Here is a 27,386-nt window from a genome sequence, read left to right as displayed (position 1 = left end):
TGCCCTGGACTCCAAACACCCACTCCCCGACGCTTCCATTTTCTGCTCACTCCTTCCGGTGCCACGATTCTGGTAATTCTTTGACTTCCCAGGCCCCCCAGGCCCCCGTCCACTGACCCTCCACCCCTTCCGTATCTATAACCACGTTGGGCCCTCACTCCTGCCCTTAACTGGCTCAGTGTCAGGGAATGTCACTGTCCTGACTCCCTCACTCCCTCGCCCTTCTCTCCCTGCACTGTCAGCGCCCAGAGAAACAGTCCTGGCTAAACTCAGTGTTGTAACTCTGCACCTGCACCCGCACCCTCGTGGCTGAAAGTAGCCGGAGAAGCTCACAGCTGTGTTGCACCACCAGCTGTCATTCTGGAAGCATGGCTACAAGCCTGGAAATCTCCCTCTGCGATTGTGGGTGAGCCGCTGGGGACCGGAGCCAAGGCCAAGCCCTGTCATCTACTCAAGGCCACTGTGCAGCCTCCCCTCGACCCCAGACCACTCCCATCAATGCACAACAGGCTGTGTATGCTCCTGTTTTGACCTCACTTCCCCCAAGAACACATCTCCCCCCTTTACAGCAAACGCCTGTAATACACAGAGGATCTGTATCACCCTCCCCATCTCCAACCCATCTCCTTGACGTTCGCCCCCACCACTTGACGGTCACCCCTCTAGTCAGGGTCTCCAGTAGCCCCCACTGCTTGGGGAGGTCATCCTCAGGCTTCCTGTTCCCTGGCCTGGCAGCCGCAGTCCACAAGGTCAGCCCGCCCTGCCCCCATCTCCTCGAACACACCTTCCCCAGCTTCCTGCACTCCACCCCGCCTGGTCTTCCTTCCTGGTCTTCCTTCCCCGCCCCCCCCCCCCCCCCCCCGCCCCGCGGCCAACCCCCCTCCTGCTCTCTGGCTGGCTCATCCTCCCATCCCTGCTTTCTGGATGTTGGCAGACTCCAGGGTCCATGTGACCCCATGGTCTCCCTGACTCATCCCCTCTGGCTCTCCCCCTTCCTCTGTGCCTCAGCCTCCTCGGTGCCTCTGGAATACTCTTCCAGCGGGGCCTTTGCCCGAGATAGCTGCACAGCTCACCCCTCCACCTACTTCGGTGACATCTTTCCTGATACCCTCTTTGAAACAGCAAACTCCTCCCGACCTTCATCACTCCCCATTTCCTTTTCTGAATTTATTTTCCTCCGCAGCGATTGTCACCCACCTGCAGGATGTAAGTCCCAGGAGGGCAGAGCTTTATGCCTCTTTTGCTCCCTCCCAGACGCCCAGCCCTAGAACAGAGTCAGACACAGGGTGGGTGCTCAATATACACCGTAGAGCGAATAATGGACACGTTAGAAGCTTCTACTAATTGTGATTCAAAACTTCGAGGACACTAAGGAAAGCATCACATATGTTCCCACCTTTTCTCTTTCAACATTCCTGAGGAAGCAGAATAATCTCCATTCACCAGATAGGAAACATCAAGGCTCGGAGAAGTTGAGGGGTGTGCCAAAAGTCACACGGGCAGCTAGAAGCAAATCTGGAACCAATTCTTAAACAAATATCTACCGGGAATTGACGGCGCTGAGGAAAGATGCGTGCGATATGGCCACTACCCTGCATGGCTCACACTTTATTCTCGAGAACTCAAGATTTCTAAATCCTGGCCCAGAGTCGGCTGAGTCTGGGCTGCCAGACTAGCCCAGGAGCAGATGGCACCAACCTGAAGTTCTAGTCAAAACGCCTCATGCGCCTAACTAGGGCTGGCACGCACAGCCCCCTGAGGCCTGAGACAGACGGCATGAGACTCAGTTCTGTGGCCGCCAACAACTGCCTGTATTTGACATCGGAGAGAACGTTCACAAGTTACACCCTTATACGGTGTGCATTCCCGGTAAGCTACAACCTCCAGATCTCTTCTAGAACACGAGCTTGTGGAGGATAGGGAACAGTGCCTAGCCCATGGCAGGAACTCTATAACCACGCGTCCAGTGAATTGTGAGTCTGGCCAGGCCCCAGCTGCCCAGCCCGGTGGGATGGAGTAGAGTCGGAGCACGGGGGCTTCCTGCCTGGATCCCGTGCTCTGCTGCCTGGGGCCATCCATGCCAGGGCCAGGCGGCCACACGCTGCCCGGATTTGGGATTTGGAACCACGTTCGAGTCTGCCAAGGCCCCCGCACCTGCGCAGCGCTCACCTGGGAGATGTGGGACTGGGTCTGCTCGCTCTCGCCGTCCCCCTCCGTCTTGTCGGCCAGCAGCCCCTGCACCTGGTACTCGAGCACGTAGCTGTCGATGAAACGCTCCAGCTCCTCGATTTCCTGTGAGCGGCTGCTCCCGGCCTCCGACGAGGCTGACGCGGCGGAGGAATTCTCCATCCCTCCAGCTCAGGGGCTGCGTCCGGGCTGCAGGAGACAGAACAGCGGGCTCTGTGAGACGTAGCTGGAGGCGGGGATGACGCCCCACTCGAGAACTACTCCCCGCTCCCGGAACATTCTCTCACCCATTACGGCACCTTGGCCTCCCAACATCGCTGAGAAGTCAATGGCGTGCCAGCTGGCCTTCCGTATGAAGAATATGCTGCAACTCCCCTTGTACACAAAGGGAAACTGAGGCCTGGAGAAGGCCGGTGACTTGCCTCACTGGCCGACACAGTAACTTGTGTGATAACTCGTGTGGTAGCTGGACCTCACCACCTGGGAAAAGGCAGAGGAGGGACCCAGCCTACCACCCAAGCCCCACTTCCCAACTGGAATTAGCAGAATCTATCACATACCAGAATGAAACAGACCAGAGGCTTTGACGTCCTTGACCCAAGCATTAGGATGTAAGGGGTCCCCAGACACAAACCCTCTAGGTGGCCTGGGTCCTCCAAGAAAATGTCTCCTTCTAGGGGCACCAGGTGACTCCGTCAGCTGGGCGCCTGATTCTTGATTTTGGCTGGGGGCACGATCTCACGGTTCGTGAGTTCGAGCCCCGCGTCGGGCTGTGCGCGACAGCTCGGCGACTGCTTAGGGTTCTCTCCCTCCCTCTCTGCCCCTCCCCCACCCTCTCTAAATAAATAAATAAATGAAAATGTCTCCTTCTAAAGAGATGTTCCCTCTGTGGACACCACACTCTCCTCTAAATTAGCTCAGGCCTCTAGGCCTTAAGTTGTAGACACAATCTCGCAGCCTTGTTAGGATGTGGCTATCAGGGCATGCCGTGCTCAGTCTATAAGGACGTGACTGGCTATTGATGGTGGAACACGAAAGGCCTGGTGGAGGTCTGGGAGGGCACGGCCTAGGCACGGACGCTGTCTGGCCACCCTCCACAGGCGCGTGACTCTCTCGTTAGCCCTTGGGCCCTCTCTCTGTGGTGGCCTGGCATGATGTGGTGGGCATTCCAGGATACCTGCTGAAGTCCGCCAACATAACTGCCGTCCTTCCTGACCAGACTGGATGGAGCCAGCCACTGCAGCGGCCCAGGCCCGCAGGGACACCCCCACTGCCCACTCCTGTCCCCCGAAGCTCCCACCGGACCCCACCCGGAAGTGGGGAGAACCAGGACCTTTCTCACCTCTGTGTCCCTTCCCACCTCTGTGTCTCTTCCCACCAAAGACCCTCCCCTTCCTTCCGACAGGCTCTAGGCCAGACGGGAAGGGGCTTTAAGGCTTATCTGGTGGCCCTTTCATCATCTGCAAATTGGTGCTCTCCATGGGGGAATCTGTTCAGCTGGAGGAAGTACAACCCATACGTGGTTTCATCACCAGAACTAGCAGAATGGTCTCAAACTACCACCAGTAGATCCACAAAGGAGACCCGAATAACGCACAGGACTCTGGGACCACAGGGGGTTGCATGCAGCTAGAAAGTGACTATTGATAATAAAGGCAAGGCCCTGGTATGTTTAAAGGAACACTTGAATTTCAAAACCTTGGATGACTGAGAACTTTTTTGGAACGTAGTTATTCGCCAGTTACCAAGGGTTTGTTGAGTTTTCAACTGTAATGGATCCAAGACGGGGAAAGGAATGGTCTGCTGACTTCCAGAAATGCTGCTGAGACCATGAATGTGGACTCCCCCAGGCCCCCGCCGGCCTTTTCAGAGGCTGGTGTTGGCGATGGGGAGGAAGAACTGGCCGAGGGGACACAGACATTCCTCAATGATTTCCAGGCTTGGGTTTTGGCTTTTGGCTGCTGCCTGGGGCCCAGCCTCCCAGGGACCCCAGGCCAGCTACAGAGGGACTATGCAGGGCTTGCTCTGGGCTCCTGAGCTCGTCAGCCTGCGGGGGCTCATGGGTGTGTCCACCCGGCCCGGAGGGAAGAGTCCAAAGTTTCAGGCCAGGGTGCCCTCATCAGAGTGAGGCCAGGGTGGCAGTGGGTCTGCAGAGAGTCTGCTCTGATTGGGAGAAGCGTGCCTAGTGGTGCAGGGCCACAGTCAGAGGTGACGGTGGGGATGTCCCATGCCCCTTCCTCCACCTGCCATCCGAGGCCTACAGTGGGTTTACATCCCTCCTACCACCAACGCCCACCTTACCTCTCCTGCTCCTGTGGTTGCCCATGATCCCCTCTTAGCCCACTCCTTCTCCGGGCCATACGCCGTGTGTGGTAGGCAGAACCCTAAGAGGGTTCTGGGTGTATACCTTCTCCCAGTTACTCAATCAAACACTAATCTAGGGACTCCTGGGAAGGAGTTTTGCAAATATAATTACATTCCCAGTCAGCAGACCTTAAGACAGGGAGATTATTCAGGAGGGCCTCCTCCAATCACAGGAGCCCCTTCAATCTGGGGTGGGGGGTAGAGACAGAGATTCAAAGCAGGAGAAAGACCCCACGCGTTGTTGCCGGCTTGAAGGAGGAGCACGTACAAGGAGCACAGGCAGCCTCCAGGGATTGAGAGCACTCCCCGGCCAATGACCGGCAAGGAGAAGGGGCACCTGGGTCCTACAACCGCAAGCAAGTAAATGGTGCCAACATCCGGTGAGCTTGGGAGCAGACTTTGTCTCCCAGCCTCCAAACGAGAAATGACCTTGGCGGACACTTTAACTTCAGTATTGTGATTTACTGAGCTGAACTTCTGACTTCTAGAACGGTGAGGTAATAAGCAGGTCTTGTTTTTAAGCCACTAAGTTTGGGGGTGCCTGGGTGGCTCGGTGGGTTGAGCGCCCGGCTCTTGGTTTTGGCTCATGACATGATCTCACGGTTTCATGAGTTCGAGCCCCGCGCTGGGCTCTGAGCTGGCAGTGCGGAGCCTTCTTGAGATTCTCTCTCTCTCTCTCTCTCTCTCTCAAAATAATAAACTTTAAGCCACTACGTTTGTAGCAATTTGGCACAAGGCCATAGAAAACTACATGCGATGTTCTTTCCGCCTCTCTGCTTCTGCGCACACCGTGCCCCTCACCCAGAGGCATCTTCCCCTTCCCCCCTACTTACAAAATCTAGAAGTGTTTACATTCACAGAATACTAGAACAGCGCCCCAGAGGCCACCTGGAGACTAGCCCAATTCCCTGCTTTCAGAGCGGGCTAGTGGGCATTATACTGTGACTTCTAATGATTAGAATGGCTAATGTGTCCTGTGCCCGCATCATGTGACAGACACTCCTTCCAGCACTTGATATGCCTTCACCCACTTGCCCCTCACAATAACCCCATGAAATCAGTATAATTACACTACTTAGAAGAGAAAACGGAGGTTCAGAGAGGTTAGGTTACTTGCTCAAGTGCGCACAGCACAGCTCCAGGTTGGCCTACACCTCCCCGCCTCTTCATCCCACCTCCTAGCAGCCTGTTCGGGCTCTCAGGACACCTCTCACTTCTCATTCTCCGCTACCCTTCCAGAGCCCAGGGGATTCTTCAAGGGCCATGTGAGCTTCTTACTCTCCACTGGCCGCAGGCTCTAGAGGGCCCCGGCTCTGTGCCTAGCTCAGTGCCCGGCCCCGGGCAGATTGCCGGCCTCAGGGGACTGCAATGATAAGGCTGATGTCCAGAGAGGGCTGAAAAGGAGCTGCCTGCAGGAAAAGCTGGTGTCTAAAGCCATGCCCATTATTCCTTGAAGGCTTAAGATCTTATCAAGGGCCTCCTGGCACACTTTCCAGGTACAGGCGGAGGACTGGGCTTTGCAGGAACTAGACAGGAAGAGTTTCCAGGGGGATCAGGTGCCCGGCCCCGCCTGCAGCAGAAGCACTGGCCTGCCCTGCTGGACTCTCCCCTAGGCTCTCGCAGGCCCCTCACAGGACCACAGCACAGTCCCGTGGGGGAGCCTGGGGTCAGTGATCACCGAGGAAAGGGACAGGCATTGACACCCATTCCCAGCCCGCATTAGTCTGGTGCCCAGAGGGAAAGAGAGGACTCTGTACACAGGTCACTTGTCTTGGATGCCTTGTGTGGTCTCATCTCCGCTCGGTGCCTCCCCCCCAACACCAGTCAGAGTCATACAGTGAGCCTGACTGCACCTCCCCTCAGCTCCCGAGCACCTTCTGCCCAGGGCTTCTCAGACACATGCCAGTAGATGCCTGCAGGAACCCACCGGGGGCCTGGAATCCTGCACCCTGGACGTGGGAGGAGTTAACAGCTCCAGGGGCAGCCCTCCACAAACACTCCCTCCTTGGTCTCTCTCTCAGATAACAACTGAAATGTGTTCTTCGTAGTCCTCAGCAGGTCCCAGTGGACTGAGCCCAGCCGCCTACGGTGGTGACCAGATCCATAGTACCCCTCTGCCCGGCCCTCCCTGCTCCTATGTCACTCTCCCCAGGGATGCCTGTTCTTGGGGTACGTCCAGGAACTCTGCTTTCCCTGAGGGAACCAGGCTAACGTATCACCTGGGTTCATTTGTACATTCCAGAATGAGTCCCAGCCAGGGAGCCAAGATGCCCCTCTTGCAGCAGAAAGGCCCAGCACTTTACCTGTTTACCAGAGAAGAGGGCAGAGGGAGAGGGAGGGGGTGCTGTCCACATCATCTGTCTGCTCAGCTATCAGGCTGGAAGTTCAGGCAGGCACTCGCACCCCCAGTTTTTTTTTTATGTTTTATTTATTTTTGAGAGAGAGAAAGACCAAGTATGAGCAGAGGAAGGGCGGAGAAAGAGGGAGACACAGAATCCGAAGCAGGCTCCAAGCTCCGAGCTGTCAGCACAGAGCCCGACGCGGGGCTCGAGCCTATGAACCACGAGATCATGACCTGAGCCGAAGTCGGACGCTCAGCTGCCTGAGCCACCCAGGTGCCCCACTCACAGCCCCAGTTTTTAAAATTGCAGTAAAATATACATAACATAAAACATACCATTGTAACCACTTTTAAATGTACAGCTCAGTTGGCATTAGGTATATCCACAGTGTTGTGTAAGTACCCTCACCATATTTCCAGAATTTTTCATCATCCCAAACAGAAACTCTGTGCCTTTTAAACACTAATTCCCATTCTCTGCCTCTCAGCCCCTAGCAACCGCTGCTCTGCCTCCTGTCTCTATGAATCTGTCTGCTCAGGGTACCTCATGTAAGTGGAATCATTCAACATTTGTTCTTTTTCTTTTCTTTTTTTTTTTTTTAACTATTTATTTATTTGAGAGAGAGAGAGAGGGAGTGAGCAGGGGAGGGGCAGAGAGAGAGAGGGAGACAGGATCCGAAGTGGGCTCTGTACTGACAGCAGAGAGCCCGAGTGGGGCTCAAACTCACCAACCTCGAGATCATGCGCTGAGCCAAAGTCGGACGCTTAACCGACTGAACCACCCAGTCGCCCCCTGCTTTTTTAATTTTTTAAATTTTCTTTTGGTGTATTTCATTTAGGATAATGTTTTCAAGATCTATTCATGTTGTAGCACGTGTCAGAACTTCACATCTTTTTATGGCTGAATAACACATTGTGTTACAATGATATGTTGCCCGTAGAGACCACATTTTGTTTACCCATCACCCACCCATGGACATTTTGTTTCCACCTTTGGCTAGTGTGAGTAGGGCTGCTATGCACCGGGGTGTAAAATATCTGAGTCCCTGTTTTCAATTCTTTGGGGCACACCCCTATAAGGTCTGCCCCACTTTTAAGGTAAAAAGAATGAGGAGACACAGAGTGAACTCTCAGGCTAGTGGGAAGCCAGGGAAATACAGGGATGCTTTCTCAAGGGCTTGTCCTGCTCTCGTCCTGCCTGCGTTTGGGGGGGGGGGGGGGTAGGGAGGGGTCTCCTCCTGGCTCAGTTTCCCATTCACAGAAAAATCAGGATGGGAAATTGCCCACACAGCCGGGCTAAGCTGAGCGAGCCAGCAAGAGGAGCTTATGTTTTAATGATCCCGGGGAAAGTGACGGGGGGGGGAAGGGACCAGAGGAAGAAGAAAGGAGAGGGTGGAAGAGGAGAGATACCTCCAGCGACAGTGGTCCAGAATGCACAGCCTGCCGAGGCCAATGCAGCCAGCCAGCCACGTCGCCCCGCCCCGCCCCCACTGCCAGGTGATGGATGCTGAAGAACAAAAAGGCAGGCAGCAGGAGTGAGAAAAGCGCTGAGGCTGCGTTTTGCTCTAAAGGGCAGGCAGCCCAGAGCCTGCAGGCAGGAGGGGTGGGCCCGGTGGGCACAGCTTGAGCAGGGGTGCAGCTGGCCGAGCCTGCACAAGGACAGGAGGGGTGAGGGGCTCCTTCGCCTGCACTTCCCAGATGGGACTTCTGCCCACCCACAGCTGTTTGGTGAAAGGGGAGACCCATGTTCTCCCGGGGTTGATAAGGGACCTCATCCCAGGCTGGGGGCCCAGGCAGACCCACCCCCGAGGCAGCCTTCTAGGCTTGCAGGTGAGCCTGGCTATTTTTAAGGCCAGAAACAAGGACACTCATGTTCTTTGATGAAAAGGCACCCACCCCTCTCCCAACCTGTGTCCCTCCACCCAGACCCAGGGGAAAATATCTTCCCCTAGCTGTCCTCTGCCCAGAGCAGTGCGGCTTCCTTTGGAGATGAGCACTCAACGAGGTGCTTCTGCAGACAGGGTTCTCAGCTCTCGGCTGGAGATCTCTCTCTCCCAGCCCTCTGGCCGTGCCTGCCTGTGAGCCTGTGAGAGCCCGCGGTGCTACAGTCAGCGGCTAGAGATCTGGAGGCAAACCGCGGCCTGACATCACCGGGCGCCCCGTGAGCCCAGAGACAAGAAGCTGGAACCGTCCCAGCCGGCTCAGCGTGCCTTTGTGCTTGCCCAGTGACAAATGGCATTAGTAGCTGTAAATTTAGCCAATCCCTTTAAGAACAGCCAGGCATTAGAAGCATTACCTCCTCCTCCAAAGCCCAGGACGACTGGGTGACCTGCGAACCAGAGGAGACGATTCTCTCCTCTGCCACCAGCCCTTCTCTAGGGCATCCATCATTCCACACCCCAAAAGGAGGCGGCACCGCACCCCTTACCCTTCATCAGACCCTTTTCCTCAGGCCTTCGGCACTCAACTCACCCTGGGTCCCTTTCTGGGAGCTCACAGCCTGGGAAGGGCTCGATTTCTGCTTTCCTGATTTGTTTGTGTTTTCCTGGTGCGGCTCTGGGGGGCTTTTGGCTGCTGCGAGGGGCCTAGCCTCTTGGACCCGAGGCCAGCTGCAGGGTAGCCGTGCGGTGCTGTGGGGGGCCTGCTCCAGGCTCCTGAGCTCATGGGTCCGTCCACCCGTCCCAGGTCCGCAGACAGAGGTAGGCGCGTGTGAGCTGTGGGCGGGCAGGGGGGCCCAGCACGGCACTGCCACTCACCTCACGTGGAATGAGGCCACCACTGCCTCCACCCCGCTTTTGCCATGGCCATGGTGCCCCACAGCCTCCCTCCCTCAAGGCCCCCCTCCCGCAGTAGTAGCTTCCTGGTGACACAAGGCCCACCCCCTCTTCCCTTCTTAGTTCCCCTCAGTGCTGGTAACTGAGACCTTCACCCAGAGCCTGCAAGGACAGCTCTCTCCTCTGCGGGCTGTCGGGCAGCCCCCAGGGCCAAGCCAGGCCACAGCCGCCAGCGGAGACTGGGGGAGGAGAGAGGCCACTGCTTAGGGACACAGGACGCCCACGGCTCTCCCAAGGAAGCCGTGGGAACCCCCTTCCTAACTCCTCCTGCCAGCCCACGCTCCACCTCCTGCCTCCTGCGTAAACAAGCCTCCGGAGAGAAGGCTTTTCCCGGGCCACCTGCTGCTCTTTCACTCTGCCACTCCAGGCAGTGCTGGCTCTGGGGACTCTGGGCCACATTGGTGTTTGCCAAAAAAAAAAAAAAAAAAAAAAAAAAGCAGGGGGATTCTGGGACACCTCTGCATACAGGAGCCTCAGGTCCCCAACCACCGGAAGTAGGAAAGTTCACACACACTCAGAGCTGGAGGCGACCTCAGAAATCAGCAACACTGACTGTCAGCATGGGGGATACCTGGTACCCTCTGCATGTCCAGCAGTGGAGTCCCCAGTATAACCTTCGTCGTTGAAACATCAGACAGGGTGTTAGCTAGCATACTGTTTTCCAAACTGCGGGTCTCAGCCGTTTGCTGGGCTGTAAAATACACCCATGATTTCAGCATTTAAACATACGTAACTCAATTGAAAGTATCAGTGAGTGACATTGGTCGTAAGCGTTAAGTGTCGTTCTATGGAGTTTGTGCCTCACCTATCCACGGAAAACGTATTTCTTCCGCAAGGCGTGGCCAAGAGTTTAAAGTAAAGCGGCAAGGGGCAGTGGGCTTTCCGGACTTCAATGTGCTCATGAATCACAGGTGGAGCCTGGGATTCTGCATTTCTTTTTTTATTTCTTTTTTATTTTTTTAATGTTTATTTATTTTTGAGTGAGAGAGAGAGAGAGAGCAAGCAGGGGAGAGGCAGAGAGGGAGGGAGACACAGAATCTGAAGCAGGCTCCAGGCTCTGAGCTGTCAGCACAGAGCCCGACACGGGGCTCGAACCCACGAACCGTGAGATCATGACCTGAGCCGAAGTCGGACACTTAACTGACTGAGTCACCCGGGCGCCCCAGGGATTCTGCATTTCTAACTGGCACTGAACCCCAACCTGCTGGTGGCACTGACCCCCCCACTCACTCCTGGCACTGAGAGCCCCACCTGTTCCAGGCACTGCCCCCCACCTGCTTCAGCACTTACCCCCACATGTTCCCTCAGTGCTAAGCACAGGCTACCTCTTGACACCCCCTCCCCTCCCCTCTGCTGTTACCCAACTCTTGTCCTGCTCTTGGATTTTGTATGGGCTTTAATCTTGTCTTGACAAGACTGTATGATCCTCAAGGCCCGCTCCAGCCTATACCTGTCACACCCCAAGCCCAGGACGGCAGACTGGCCTGCGGGTCCTCCAGCCCTCCGTGCTGGTGCATCCAGTTCACTCCTTCCCTGAGAGCAGGCCTCCTCGGCTCTCCTCCAGCCCCTCCCGGCCTTTAGAACATTAAAGCCAAGGGTGCTGGGGGTGGCCCTGTCCAATCCCCCCTTCTGCCGGCCAGCAAGGCTACCTGGTCCTAGAACAGGACTCCAATCTCTTCCCACCACATTCAAGTGCCTCCTAGAGCCATTTCACTCCAAATAACAGGAACTAGAGGGCAGTGAGGAAGCCACCTGATTCCTGCCACATCCCTGGTGGTAGGAAGTCAGGCGACTTCCTCACTGCCCCCGAGTCCTCAGGCAGGGTAATATAATGGTTATAACTTCAGTGCTGGTGAAACTACTTCCTAGCTCTGGGACCTTGGGCAGCCTGCTTCCTCGTCCTCAGTCTAGAGGACGAAAGCACCATCGCAAAAAGCATTGTGAGGATTACGTGGGAACTCAAGAGAAAGTGTTTGACACAGCCACGCACACAGCAGGCACTCAATTACTGCTTGTGATTACCATTTGACATCACTATGCCCCACCCCCCCCACCCCACCCCCCCCGCCCAGCTATGCCCCACTCTGTCTTCTGCAAACTCTCCCCCTCTGCCTCTCCAAACTGAAACCTCTCTTGGGACCTGGCTCCAGATATACCTCCTCTATGAAGCCCTCCTTGGTCACTTCGACTATCATTGGTCCTGCTGCTTCTGAACTCCAGTTCTCCATAGACCCCACCACTCCCTAATGTCTCCCCTACTCTGAACTGCCTGTGTCTTGCTTGGGCCCCAGTGTGGCCCTCCCCACACTGGATACTCCAGGTTCCTGGGTTTCCCTCAGCTCTGCCAACCTGCATGGACTGCCTGAGACCCATTCTTCCTCTTCCTTGGGCCCTGGGGGTAGACAGGGTGGGCCTCAGCACCGACCTTCAAAAACTTCAGGGTTGATGGACAAAGAGTGAAAACGAAGTCAGAGCATGCCAGGAAGGGAGAGCAACAGTGTCCCGCTCTGAACCCAGTAATGCACCCATGAGAGCACCCAGGATTAAGGCCAGGAAGTTCTTCCAAGTCTGGTGGCCCCGGCACCCCATGCCCTGCTTCTCAAGTGACAGGCTCTCCAGTATCTCTCGGGGTAGCCAGGGTCCCTAGTCAGCTCGCTCCCTCCTGGCAACCGCTTCCTGAACCAGAGGCCAGCTGGAGCAGGGGCGACACCGTGCTGTTTCTGAGAGCCTGGTGGAACGGGAGGCCTGGAACAGGGTCCACAGAGCCTGGCTTGCGGACGTGCCCCAGAGCTGGGAAGGCCGAGCTGGCTCACTGTGAGAACAGCATCCCTTCCCCTCTGCTGTCCTCATCTCCAGGGACAGCTCGAGCCCGCCTCCCAGATGCCGCGCTGACCAGCCAGCTCACAGTGACCCTGTTCCTTAGAACGCCTGCAGCGGCCACCCACTGGGTCTTCAGCCCCTGCCCTGCCCCTGTCCCTGCCCCCTTAGATGACTAACTCCTTCTGCGAGGAAGCACAGCCACAAGGCAGAGACTGCAAATGTCCATTTGGGCCACGTCTGGACCACGGGTATTTTATTTGGCCTGTTCGGTATTTTTAAGATACCTGAGCCACCACTTATAAATCAAAAGATTTCACGTAAAATTCCACATTTCTGATTTTCTTGAACAATTAGGAAACCTAGCAACGCTAACCCACCTTTCTAGGTTGCAACCATCGGCTAGAGCCAAGCAGGGCTGACCCCTTTGGGCAGAGCATGCAATCTCCAGTCCTCCACAGATGCCCCCTCTCCCTAAGGTCTCCCCACTGCCCACAACCACACTCTCATGTGGCTCCACTCACCCCCACATGTCGCCTGCCTGGCCCTTATAGGCATCTGAGCTCGAGACCCCCCAGCAAGGAAGTAACCGCAGGCGGTCTGTGACTACAAAAATGAGGAGTGTCCCTAAGAACTTGCAGGTCAGGCTCAAGGATTGTACCCTGGGAGTTACAACGTGAAATCAGCACACGGCAGTCCGAACCAAAAATATGCAAAGTCATCACAGAAAGGGAGGGAAAAATATGTCTCCAGACCAGTAGGACTCAACCATAACCTGGCCGAAGATCACCACAGAGCCATTGCAGGGAGGCTGTGTCACTCTGAAGGTCCTGGGGGGGTGCACTGGAAGCAAAGAAAATAGCCAATCACAGAAGGCAGTGCACCCCCAAACTCTGTCCAGGGAATGGGGACCCCCCTCCTGGGTGTCTTGAAGGAAGGCCAAAGTAAATGCAGGGTTATCCCACTGCTCCCCTTAATACCCCCCCACCCCTCACAGTCCAGCTTGGCCCTGATGTGACTTCCTCCTTCCTCAGCTCAACTATGAGCTCTCAGAGGCCGAGAACATGTCTGCTCTTTCCCTTGCCCCCTGGAGTCAGACCTGAGCGCACTGTCAACATTCAGTTGACCACGGAGTGTTTGATGATGCATTCCCACAAATGAGAGAACGGTTAGCAGGTAACTGATGCTCTGTCCCCTTGGTATAAGCAGACAGGCAGCCGCCAGCTGCTGAGGGGCAAAGAGATGAGTGGCACACAAACAGTGGAACCAGCAGAAAGAGCTGGTCTGGGCACAGGCCCCTCTTTGGCTGAGTAGCCTGCATGTATCACACACGATGCCTGAGGCCTGCTGGACAGCAACCACGGCAATCTTGAACTTGATCCAACGCCCCGGGCTCCTATGGGTCTCTCCGAATTCTCCATGAACCACAGGGAGATGAAAAAACAAAACAAAACAAAACAAAACAAAACAAAACAAAACAAAACAAAAAAACCCTGCACAGCAAGAGCCCAGGAGTGTAAAACCCATAGAAACAGAAGGCCAGACCCTCGTTCCAGGTCGTCTCCACGTCCAGAGACCGCACAGCCATGGCTATTTCTGCCTTTGCTTGGAGAACCCCGGGGAGGGCTATCCTGCTCAGGACTTTGCCTGAAGCCGGAAAGAAAACCATCAACACTGTATTCCCCACAGACCGCTGTTTTCCAAAGTGTTTTCCTCTGATACCATACTTGTTTCTTAAATAAAATTCTAAATGGCTCCCCCAATAGATAAAAGACAGTAATAACTGACACTTACTGAGCATTTTACTATGTGCCAAGCCCTGTGCTAAGGCTGAAGGTAATCCTACAACGCAGGCACCGTTTTTGTCCCCGTTGTACAAACTGAGAAACTGAGGCAGAGAGGAATGGCCCAAGGTCACCTGGCTAGGCAGAGGCTGAGACAAGATTTGACCCCAGAGTGGCTCTGAGATATGGCTGCTCTGATTAAATAGCAGGGAGATGCCCAGGGCTCCACTCACTCAACATTCCTATTCCTTGCCCAACATGTCCCCCAAAGTGCCACACTTGTGGTCGTTCCTGAAGTGGGCCCTGGAACCAGCTCCAGATCATGGCTTTATGCCTTTGCAGGGGACCAGGGGGAGCTGCCATCAGATGTGAACTACCCAGGTGGTCAGAAGCTATCTGGAGAGGCCTAGAAGGGGTTCTGGCTTCATGCCCCTAGGGTCTGAGCAGCCTACTCCCATCTCTCAATAACCCCATTGCCTCTCAATAACCCCGGGCGTGAGTAAGGCAGGGCCTGTGTTCCCACCTCTCTTTTACAGATGGGGACCTCAGAGCAACGTGCCTCTGGCCTAGTGACTGTCCTGACTCCAGCCCTCAGTGTTCCCCTAGGACCAGCACCATTGCAGAGTCCCTCTCCTTGTAACACAAGCCAATGAATCCCTGAAGACACCCACCATGTCCTGCAGTGATGAGATGAAGGTCCAAGGGATGAAGTGGAAAACGGACAGGATAGAAAATCTAAAGGTCCTATGTGCTGCCAAGACTTCTGGAGATAGGTCGTGGGAAAGCTACACGCTGCAGACCACAAACATTTGCTGGCTATTTTTACCTGGGAGAACACAGTGCCCCGATGACAGGGGTCTGTCTGAGGCAACGGGTGGCTGAGCCAGGGAGGAGAGCACTTGGCCAAGGCCATGTTGAGGACTCAGGTATTGGTAGTTCTCCTGAGGTTGATTTCCCCAAAGGTTTCTCCCTGGGACCTTGTGGGGGTCAAGTACCCGGGGAAATAGGCAGCCAGAAAAATCTGAGCTTCAGATCACTTTGGCTGGGAATCCACTAGGGTACAAGTTCTTGAGGACACGGATCACTTTGTCTTTCCCATCATTCTATTTCCAAGGCCTGGCACAAAGTGGGATTCCATAGAAGATGGGGAGAAGGACCCTGGGCTGCCCTCAGGAGGCCTGTGGAATTGCCCACCCTGGACACCTGTGCCTTGGAGCTCTGTCCCCTGGGCTAGGCTGGGGTAGCTGCCATAGAATCTCCCAGATGTAGCCAGATGCCTTGCAGAGAGCCCGCCTGGTGGCAGAGCCTGGGTGGCTGTTCTTAGTAGCCCGTCACAGTGCTCGGGCTCTACTTCCCATCATCCTTGCAGTTAATTTCACCCACTAGAGCACCGGTGAGCAGCAGATAACCTCTTTACATGCAGACAGCAGGAGCAGTCTGTAGCCAGTTACAACCGCAGGGAGCAGCCCGAGTAGTTAACTGGCAGATAATTAACTGAGAAATTCCCCACAGCCCACTGCACACTCCTCTGAGACAGAAGGAGAATAGTCAGAAAGGGGCCTCCCACTGTCTCAACAGTCACTGGGTTTCACCCCAGAATCCTAGGAGCTTAGAAGCAGAAAAGACCTTACAAATCATGGAGCCAAGTGCTGGCGAGGATGTGGAAAAATCAGAATCTTCATGCACTGATGGTGGGAATTGAAAACGGTGCTGCTGCTTTGGAAAAGGGTCTGGCAGTTCCTCAAATGATTCAACGTTTTAGGTATAGGCACAAAGGAAATGAAAATAGATGTCCACATAAAAACTTGTGTGTGAATGTTTTGGGAAGCATTGTGAATAACAGCCAGAATATGGAAACTACATACACATTCACCAAATGATGACACATCAACAAAACGTGATTTCCAACTCTCCGTCTCTGTCTCTCCATGCAGCGGACTGTTACTTGGCTATAAAAAGGAATGAAATGCTGATATGTCCAAAAACATGAATGAACCTTAAAAACATTGTGCTACGTGAAAATCACAAAAGAGCATATGGCATATGATTCCATTAATGGGAAATGTCCAGAATATGGGACAGAATAAAGAGACAAAAATTTCACTGGTGGTTGCTTAGGGCTGTGGGGGACAGTGGGATAGGTGAGAAATAGGTTTGTTTGTTTGTTTGTTTCTGAGGCGTTGTAGGGATTCTAAAATTTTGGTTGCCCAGATCTGTGATTATATTGAAAACCACTTAATTATACAGTGCAAAGTAGGTGAACTGTATGGTGTATGAATTATATCTCAACAAAGCTCTTTAAAAATGTAGTGTATCTATACAAGCTGGCCCCAGGATAATTGCCTTGGGTTGGATCTCTGGCTGATTATCTTGGAGATCTCTCCAGAGAAAACTCTAACTATGAGAATCAACTCAGACTATAAATGAATCAACAAAACCCTGAAAAACAGAGTCTAAGTTCCTACTGAATCCGGGAGATATGTCTATAGCTTCCGCAGAAAGGATTCTACTGCCTCCCCAAAGATGGAAATCCATCTCTGGGTGTGGCTCCGTCCATCCATGTATCATCCATTCATCCACCCATCCATCCTTACATCCATCCATCCATCTACCCATCTACCCATCTACCCATTTATCATCCATCCATCCACCCATCCATCCATCCACCCATCCGTCCATCCATCCATCTGTCCATCCATCCATCTGTCCATCCATACATGCATCCATCCATCCATCCATCCATCCATCCATCTGTCCATCCATACATGCATGCATCCATCCATTCATTTATTTCAAAAGCACCTAGTCAAGCTTGGTGTTAGGGGCTAGCGATACAACAGGAAAGGTAGGAAAGTAATCAGGCAATTGACATTATTTCTGTGGGGCCCAGAGGAGCAGTACCAACACTCAAAGCAAATACTGAAAATGTTATTAGCTTGCTCTAGTTGACAAAAAAAAAAAAAAAAAAAAAAAAAATGCAAATATAACTACTACTTACTAAACCAAGGAGAAACCTTAGAAAGCAAAGTCATCAATTGTGAGACCCACCATTACTTCATGAGCCACAAAGAAAAGGGCTGCCAATTAAACTATGACTTAATGTCTTAATGACGGTCATACGAGCCCCATGTGGCTTTGAGATCATTTCCTCTCTACTGAGGCATTTGGAGATTTCTCCTACTTTTGGTGGCATTGCTTCGCCTGTATAAGAATGCCAATTCTTGTTGTCTTATAAGAAAGTAAGAGACTGCAATTCTTTCCCCAACAATGAACATTTGCTTTTCTAAAGCAAATCAATGCCCTACTGCTGTTTCTGTGCCCTTCTGCACACACAGTAACCTCTGGTGTCATTAAGTAATCATGGTAAGATCTTTCTGAAGACAATTTTGAATGACAATTACACTTAACATGTGGAGAGCCAACAGTGTACCTAATTCAACTGAGGTCATGACAGTCTGAACAGCATGACCACGTTCACACCCGCTCGGGCAATGACAGCTGTCATCCCTGCCATGTGGCTGATGGCCAGCGGTAGAAAGATGCACTGTGATTTCAGATATTAACACATGAAAGAAAACCAAAAAAAAAACCCAAAAAACAAAAAAAACAAACCCATGCTTCTTAGAAGCAATAAAATGGGCAAACCAATCCCTTATATTACAGGTGAGGAAACACAAGCATGGAGCTGTGACAGGACACATCCCAAATCAGAAAACAAGGACTGAAATGCTTGTTAGCTGAGATTTGTACCCCTGTGTTATTTTCTACTCCCTCAGGCTACCTCCAGGAGACCGCCATCTTGAAGCTTCTCTTACATTTTCTTGCTAAAAACAAAAACAAAAACAAAACAAAAAAACCAAAAACAGTCTCTTAGAGCATATGTGACAGTAAGATTAATATATCGGTATCTACAGTCTTCGTCCTACAAGCCCTGTGAAGACAGGTAATGAGAAACCCTGTTCCAGTGGCATCTAAGGGACCAGTGGGCAGACTTCAAGCTGTATGACAAAGCTGTAATCATCAGGACAGTGTGGCACTGGCACAAGAGCAGACACTCAGATCAATGGAACAGAATAGAGAACCCAGAAATGGACCCACAAACATATAGCTAACTAATCTTTGACAAGGCAGAAAAGAATATCCAATGGAATAAAGACAGTCTCTTCAGCAAGGGGTGCTGGGAAAAATGGACAGAGACATGCAGAAAAATGAACCTGGGCCACTTTCTTACACCATACACAAAAATAAACTCAAAATGGATGAAAGACCTAAATATAAGATAGGAAGCCATCAAAATCCTCAAGGAGAAAACAGGTAAAAACCTCTTTGATCTTGGCTGCAGCAACTTCTTACTCAACATGTCTCCAGAGGCAAGGGAAATAAAAGCAAAAATGAACTATTGGGACCTCATCAAAAAATAAAAAGCTTCTGCACAGTAAAGGAAACAGTCAGCAAAACTAACAGGCAACCGACAGAATGGGAGAAGATATTTGCAAACGACATATCAGATAAAGGGTTAGTATCCAAAATCTATAAAGAACTTACCAAACTCAACACCCAAAAAACAAATAATCCAGTGAAGAAATGGGCAAAAGACATGAATAGACACTTCTCCAAAGAAGACATCCAGACGACCAACCGACACATGAAAAAATGCTCAACGTCACCCATCATCCGGATAATACAAATCAAAACCACAATGAGATACCACCTCACACCTGTCAGAATGGCTAACATGAACAACTCAGGCAACAGATGTTGGCAAGGATGCAGAGAAAGAGGAACCCTTTTGCACTGCTGGTGGGAATGCAAACTGGTGCAGCCACTCTGGAAAACAGTCTGGAGTTTCCTCAAAAAATTAAAAACAGAACTACCCTACGACCCAGCAACTGCACTACTAGGTATTTATCCAAGGGATACAGATGTGCTGTTTCCAAGGGACACATGCACCCCCATGTTTATAGCAGCACTATCAACAATAGCCAAAGTATGGAAAGAGCCCCAAATGTCTATTGATGGATGAATAGATAAAGATGTGGTATATATATACAATGGAGTACTACTCGGCCATCAAAAAGAATGAAATCTTGTCATTTGCAACTACACGGATGGAACTAGAGGGTATTATGCTAAGCGAAGTTAGTCGGAGAAAGACAAATATCATATGACTTCACTTATATGAGGACTTCAAGACAAAAACAGATGAACATAAGGGAAGGAAAGAAAAAATAATTAAAAAAAAAAACGGAGGGGGACAAAAACAGAAGAGACTCTTAAATATGGAGAACAAACAGAGGGTTACTAGAGGGGTTGTGGGAGGGGGGATGGGCTAAATGGGGAAGGGGCATTAAGGAATCTACCGAAATCATTGTTGCACTATATGCTAACTAACTTGCATGTAAATTTAAAAAATAAACTAAGTAAAAATGAAAAAATATATATAAATTGGTAAAAAAAAAATTTTTTTTTTCTTTCCCCGTAGCTGAATAAAGAGTGGGTATATAGCCTTCAAGGTGAGGGCAGATCCAGTTAAAATGAACAGAGATACACTTCCCCGAATGCAAGGTCAAAGCCTAAAGGCCAAAACAGAAACAGGCCTGCCCAACAAACATGAACACAGAGGCCTGTGGCAACACCCTGTCTGTGTGGCTGACCAGGCGAGGATACATCTCCGATTTCAGCGAGGAGCACGTCTTGCCAGGGAGACACCAGTGTGACATGTAACTAATATGACACAAGCCACCCTGGGATGGATGGGACAAGTAACCACTGAGCACTGGTCAGGGATATCAGGGGTGGGGGGCGGGGGGAGAAGGAAAGGACTGGTTAGGTCCAGCCCTATCCAAGGGAGGAAAACAAAACCACCCAACATTATGGTTTGATTTGTAGTGACAAGCCAGGAATGGAGCTGGGGACATCGAGCTACCGCAGCACAAAAGAAATATCCCTTCGTTCTGGCTCTACTACCCTTGGCTCAGAGCGCAACAGGTGCAGTCATTCCCTCAGTGAGTGCCAGGCACCGCGCTAGACCCAGGGATACCAGGCGACTGAGCTGTGGCCCTGCTCTGAGGACACCCCCAACACCCCGCCGCCCAGGGTGGCGGAGAGAAGATGGTGCCTTGTAGGCATTCCTGTCCAGAGCCACAAAGACACAGGTTCAAGGGCACGTGTGGGCGTCAGCACAGAGGGATGGGAGTGGATAAAACGCAGCTTTCAGAGTCCTGCGGGCTCTGCGGCATGGCCTCCTCTAAGTTAGCGAATTCTCTGAGCCTCTGTCTCCCCAGCCCCAAAGCAGATGAAAGTCCCCTCTCACAGGGCAGTCGAGAGGATGACCTAAAACTATGCAAAATGAGCACCGTCCCAGGCAAACAGTAGGCAATCTATGATGCATGTATTTGATACGCTTAGTTTAGAATCCAGAATGTATTAGAGGCTCGGTAAATAATGGCAAATAATAACAACGTGCCGTGGGGAAGAGGGTCAGAGAGCACATTCCTCGAGTGACCTTGCAGGAGGATCGGGAGGTCAGCCAGGTCCAGCCAGGTCGGGGAGGGGAGGGGCCTGCATCACGGAGGTCCCACCGCGCCCATGTGCTGTCCCTTGAGGCCCTGACACTGCCTCCTCTCCCGACGACCATAAGCCCAGGCGGCTGGGGCACACGAGGCTTGCTAGATAAAACAGTCCCCAAATCCTCATCCTAGCCAGCTAGGCAGGAGGGGTTGAAGGGTGTGGGGTGAACTTGGCTCCTATGTACAGGGACAGGGATGGACACAGCTCTTCTTCCTGGGCCCTCAGGCCACAGGACACCTCTGCCTGCCCACATTGACTCAACAAGGTGACCCTCCCAGGTGCACAGGGACATCCAGCGTTTGCTGGGCCCCAGACTCCCACAGCTGGTGGCCCTTCCTGCCTTCCCCTGCCTGGCTGTGGGAATCAGTTCAGGACCTCCAACCCCGGACAGCAGCAGCCAGGGACACCATGGGCCCGGAATGAACACAAGAATCTCTTTCCTTCAACCTCATTATCGGAGCTAAGCTAAGGAGAAGAGTGTGGGGGTTGCATGTGATTATCCATCCGAAAGGGGCAGACTGTGGATCCGTCACCGAGGAGACACCATCCAGCAGCTGGCGAACCCGAATCTGCACGGTGGAGGAATGTAGCAGCCCTTCCCTCGGCCCTGGGATCGCACACTCACCCACAGTATCCGTGTTACTTCCAGACCAGTCCTAGCTCCCTGCTCCCCACTGCCTGCGAACTTCCCTGGTAGCAGCTAAGAGCGACAGCCCATCTGTGTGCGCCTGTGGGGTCAGACATCTTCTAAGCACGCTTCACGTTTTATGCCTTTAGTGCTCAGAACGCCATGGATGCTGTTTCTGCCTCCACTGAACAGTGAGGAAACTGAGGCACAGAGGGTTATCAGACACATTAGTTGCCAACTTAGTGAGCTGCCCTCTTCTCGCATCACATAAAAGTGAGACTGGTTACTTTGCAGGTGTCTTAGGCCAGAAAGTGCTGGAATGTGGGGCTGGCTCGGGAACCCCCCACCCCACCCCCCGACAGGCTGAGAGAGGAGGGGCTAAGACACCCTTGGAAAGGGCCCTTGGAAAGCTCATCATGCATCACATCTGGGGGTCTTGTCTATCTACCCAAGACACGGGCGCTACCCTGACCCTGGAAGGAGGAGGGTCTCCTGAAACTTCACTGGATCTTAGGAAGGGAGCCAGACGCTTCGCTGACCTGGGTGAGGCAGACGCCCAGCTGGGCAGGTGGGCAGGGAGGGCAATGGTGGGGGCCAAGATACCTCACACTCGGCAACAGAAAGCGGACTCGATCTCCTTGATGGACTGACTGTTCAGCCCTCAGGAATTATTTATGAAGAACTATAATAACCTGGCAACATTCGTGTTATGGAAAAAAGCTTTTATGTACACGAGTATCTCGATTATATGAAAAATGCATAGAAAAGCGATTAAAACCAAAAAATCTCTTAAAACATCCCTCAGAGGTGGAATTAAAGCTATCTTCTATTTTTCCTCTCTCTCTCTCTCTCTCTCTCTCTCTCTCTTTTTTTCAAAAACTGAGCTTGAGCATTTTTATAAGAAAAGGAAAACTTTAGGAGCACCTGGGTGGCTCAGTTGGTTAAGCGTCTGACTTCGGCTCAGGTCATGACCTCGTGGTTCGTGGGTTCGAACCCCGCGTGGGGATCTGTGCTGACAGCTCGGAGCCTGGAGCCTGCTTCGGATTCTGTGTCTCCCTCCCTCTCTGCCCCTCCCCCCACTTGTGCTCTGCCTCTGTCTCTCAAAAATAAACCTAAAAAAAAAAAAAAAAAGGCTCAGAGGTGGGCAGCATCCTGTCCACTGGTCATCCTGCGTGTCACTGCTTGATCTGGAATCTGCTAACCTCGTGTAGGGCCACAGGTGAGAAAGGGGGTTGTCCCCCATTCCTGGGAAGAAGGCTGGGAGTTGGAGGGAAGACCGTCCCCACAAAGCACTTTCAACTCACGTCCCATGCTTCAGTATATTCAGCAAATGCCATTGTTGTCGCTATTGGCCCTATCAGCCCCGTGCTTGTGCTGGGCATTGCTACAGAATTCTCTCTCCCTTTCCCATGATGGTAAGCACGGGAACCCCCAGTGTCGCCTCACCACATAGCTCCCAGCAGTGGATTCTCCTGTGAGCAAAATACCGAAGGGAAGTACGTTCCCAAGTTCTGATCTTAAAGTGTCACTGCACAGAGATGGCAGGTGCCATGAGCTTACTGCCAGTCGTCCCCACCCGCAGCACGCCCTGCTGCCCTGTGGGCTCTCTTGTCTAATCTTGCGCACGGCACCGGAGGGCAGGCAGGCTGCGGGCACATCTGAGCGCCCTCGGCTGGTGCCACCCTAGCCCCAGAGTTGAGATGTGCTGCCGCACCTTCCCTCCTTGCTAATGACACCACACTTCTAACTTCCTTCACACGGAAGTCTCAAAAACCTTAAATGTGAAGGAGCAGAAGTTCACAGGCTAAGCTGTGTGGTTTTGATTGTGTCTTGTGACATATAAGGCAACTAAGAAATGAGGGATGCTTGCGATGTTCCTTAGGTTGCCAAGCAGGAGAAATCTGGAACCCTGGTAAGACCCCGAGAATGTCCCCAGTACGTAAAGAATTTGGCTGCATGATCCGGGAACCAGAGGATGGACTGGAAAAGCTGAAGAAGCAATGAAGTAGAGAAGGGGGGCCAGAGCCCCACATCTTGGATCCTGCTGGTGGTATATAGGTCTGTCCCTTGCACTGGCTGCTGGGTCCCCTTGCTTAAAACAGCCCAAATCCTCAGGCTAGCAAGGCCTTCCTTTAGATCAGGGGGATGGATCTGCATGCCAGCACACAGGCTGCTTCCTTGACCCATTCTTGTCCAGACAACTCCTATCCACCCTTCAAAACCCAACCTGCATGCCCCCTCTCACCAGGACTGCTTTTCTTGCAAGTTATCTGTTGAACGGTCACCTATCCACTCACACATCTGTTTCATCTTGGATGTTGGGGGCCTTTCAAATTGTTTTCTTCCTCCTTTCCTGCTGTTTCATGGAGGGTAGATGACTAGCAAATGGACGTTCAATGAATGGTAGGCTGGAATATGGACATGATGCCTGGAGCTCCAGCAGCTTTCCTATACTATGAGGCAACTTTGAGGCTAGTAGATACTCGTTAAGCATGGCAAAGCATAAAGATAGAAAGAGCCTGGACCCCTGATGACCACAGAACTCCGTCATCAGCCCTAGGCAGCCTGCCTCCATATTTCTTTTACATGGGAGAAAAATAAATCTCTGGGTTCTTTAATCCATTTTATTTGAGTTTCTGGTTATATGCTGCTGCAGTAAGCATTTTTCTAAGATGGTCCTCAACGACCCCTACCTCCCACTATCCATGCCCCTGTGGAATCCCCTCCCTTGAGTGTAGGCCGGACCCAGTGATTTGCTTCTAACTTAGAGACCACAGCAAGTGACAGGATGTCACTTCTGTGATCTGGTTACAAAAGACCGTGATTTCCATCTTGCTGACTTTCCATTGTCTTCTCAGCTTGCACACTCTGATGAAGCAAGCTGCCATGCTGGAGAGGACCACGTGGCAAGGAACGCCAAGTGGCCTCTGGCCAACAGCCAGCAAAGTGCTAAGGCTCAGCCCAATAACCAGAAGGAACCGAATTCCATCAACAACCACACAAGTGAGTTCAGAAGGGACCCTCCCACGGCCGACACCAGCCCCAGGTGATTCCTTTTCTGCAGCCTCAAAAGAAACCCCAGAAGTAGAGGGCCCAGCTAGGCTGAACCCAGGCTCCTGACCAGCACGAAGCAGGAGAGAAGTCTGAGTTGTCTGGGGATATTTTGTTACGCAGCAATAGGTAACTAATACAGCCAACAATCGTCACCCTAACTGAATCTCTGAGCAAGATTCTCCCTTCCTTTGACTTCAGTCCCCATCAGCAGAAATGAGAGTTTGGACCGGTGGATCTCAAAGGCACCTTCCAGCTTTAAATCCTAGAATCCTATGACCTACTAAAGGTCATGCCACAGGAGACCCAGGCCTCCGGACCTCCATCCCTGGAGTGGCCAGGCTCAGGGGTCTGTTCACTCATGGCTGCTTAGTGCCCCTTCCTTTGCTCACCGTGCCTTGATGCTTGCAGCCAGGGACAGAGACAGGACACCAGGGTCTCTTTCTGTGCTTGGCACTCAGCGCCCCACACCTCTCGCGGCAGGCTTCTTGTCCTCTTGCAGACTGGAAGCCACAGGGCCCGGTAAATCCTGCCAGCAACTCTTGCTGTCCAGCGGGACTAGTCCTCAACCAGGGCCCCCTCATGAGAAATCGAGACAGTTGTACCAACACACAGTCAGGCTGGCTGACCACCGGGCAAACAGCTTAGCTAAGCCAGGGGGCTTTCTACATTGCTTTCACCATCTCTTATGGGTGGACTTGTGTCTCCCCAAATTTTATACGTTCAAGTCCTAACCCCCAGTATCGCAGAATGTGACCTGATTTGGAAATAAAGTCGTTGCAGGTGGAATTAGTGAAGATGAGGTTGCACAGGAGGAGGGCGTGCCCTCAATCCAATACAACTGGTCTCCTCATATAAAGGAGAAATTGGAGTTTACGCGCGCGCGCGCACACACGCACACGCACGCACACGCACGCGCGCGCAGAGAAAACCAAGTTAAGATGAGGGCAGAGATCGGGGTGACGCTTCTCCAAGCCAAGAAATGTCAAAGATTGCCGGAAAACCACCCCAAACTAGGGGGCAACATGGAACGGATCTTCCCTCACGGCCCCCAGAAGGAACGAGCCCTGCTGAGGCCTTGATTTTGGACTTCCAGCTTATGGAAGTGTGAGAGAATAAATTTCTGTTGTTTAAGCCACTCAGTTTGCAATACTTTGTTACAGCAGTCTTAGCAAACTAAGACACCATCTGCTTACAATGCACCTGCACACACACACACACACACACACACACGCACACACACACGCACACTATATGCAACACACACATGTATATACACTCACCCCGGTAATACATTTTGTGTATTACAAAAACATACACTGGGGTGCCTGGGTGGCTCAGTCAGTTAAGTGTCTGACTTCGGCTCAGGTCATGATCTCACGGTTCGTGGGTTTGAGCCCCATGTCGGGCTCTGTGCTGACAGCTCAGAGCCTGGAGCCCGCTTCAGAGGCTGTGTCTCCCTCTCTCTCTCTGCCCCTCCTGCGCTTGTGCTCTGTCTCTCTCTCTCTCAAAAATAAAGAAACATTAAAAAAAATACCCTAAAATAGAAATTAAAAGATAACAAAAGAAATACACCTAAGAGTTGTAACATTCTTTTCGGATGGGCGCTTACGCACCCCACTTTGGACACCACCAGCTCCGGGTGGCAGGGTGGGCACTAACCACCGATTTCCCCTCTCTGGAGCCCACAGCACTTGCAGTCTGGAACCCCTCACTCTGCTCTCCCTCTTCAGCTCCCTGATGCTTCCCTGCTGAACCTGATGCCCCCTGGCAAGGGCTATGCTCTGGCGGGGGATGGGGGGATGGAGTGGTCCCACATCCCTGCCAGCCTGGCCCTGCCCAGACATGCAAGCTCGCGCAGGGCCTGCTGTGGCCTGACAGGGCACACCGGGTGAGGAGGAGACCCTCAGGAGCACAGCCCTCATTCCTTGGATCATTCTCATGCTCTCCATTCATCAAAAGTAAACCCCATGGGGAGCAAGGATGGAGCCCACTTCAGGGGGGGGCAGCAGGACACCTGCCTTCTGTGGATATGAAGATTTCTGGCTCCTTGCTCTCAGCTAGCAAGGTCATGGGAGTGCACATGGTGTTTCCAGGTGAGAGGGGGAGGGGCAGCCTGGGAGGGAGGGAGGGTTGATGGGCCGCCAGAGAATGTGCGTGCGCTCGTTCCAGAAATCTCCGCCTGGCCCTGCTCAGCTTCCACGTGCAGCTGCCGTGAATGCCAGCCCCAGGAACACCCTCTGCCAGCCCCTCCCCAGCAGCTAGGCCAGCTGACAGACCCCAAAGACCCCAGGCATGGTGGCGAGGAGCACAGGCCTCCCATCCCTAACAGCTGGGGCACCCACAGCCAGCGGGACCAGCTACCTAATCTGTGGGGCCCGGTGCAGAATGAAAACGTGGGGCCTTGAGTTCAAAATAAGAATTTCAAACAGTGACAGCTGAGCACTGACTAAGCATTAACCCCTCTGAGCGTGGGGCCCTGAGCAGGTGCAAGACCGCACGCCTGCGAAGCCGGCCTGCCCACGGAAGAGGGCGGGCCACACTGTCCGTGACACCACAGACCTGCCCAGTGAACCCTCTCCTTCTCCACGGCACATTTCAGAAACTGGGGAGGCAGGCTGGGCGGGAGTAGAGGAAAGGTTCATGTTAGGAGACCCCTGTGGCAGGGGGGAGGTAAATATTCACCTCTTTGCTCTGTCATCTGGGGGTTAGCGGAGCCCCCATATAGTTTATTACCCAGATAAAAACGATCTGAATGAGCTCCCAGTGCTAAGGGGCCTGACCTTGGCCCCATAGGAGGCAAAGCTATG

The 27,386-nt window shown here is 52.7% G+C and overlaps 1 protein-coding gene across 10 annotated transcripts in view; it reads right to left on the bottom strand.

The window, feature by feature from the left end:
• CTIF (cap binding complex dependent translation initiation factor) overlaps positions 1-27,386 on the bottom strand; it is a 292,923-nt gene that overhangs the window by 215,172 nt on the left and 50,365 nt on the right. For all 10 annotated transcript variants that reach the window (XM_078435265.2, XM_078435261.2, XM_078435259.2 and 7 more), the window contains one exon: positions 2,170-2,376. In XM_078435265.2, coding sequence (XP_078291391.1) covers positions 2,170-2,349 — 180 coding nt within the window. In that variant the 5' untranslated portion in view covers positions 2,350-2,376. The remainder of the gene's footprint in view (positions 1-2,169; positions 2,377-27,386) is intronic.

This window comes from Panthera onca, chromosome D3 (assembly GCF_046562875.1).
Source record: "Panthera onca isolate mPanOnc1 chromosome D3, mPanOnc1 haplotype 2, whole genome shotgun sequence".
Classification (NCBI taxonomy): Eukaryota; Metazoa; Chordata; class Mammalia; order Carnivora; family Felidae; genus Panthera; species Panthera onca.
The sequence above is the reverse complement of the archived record's forward strand: the minus strand, read 5'-3'. Positions and strand labels throughout refer to the sequence as shown.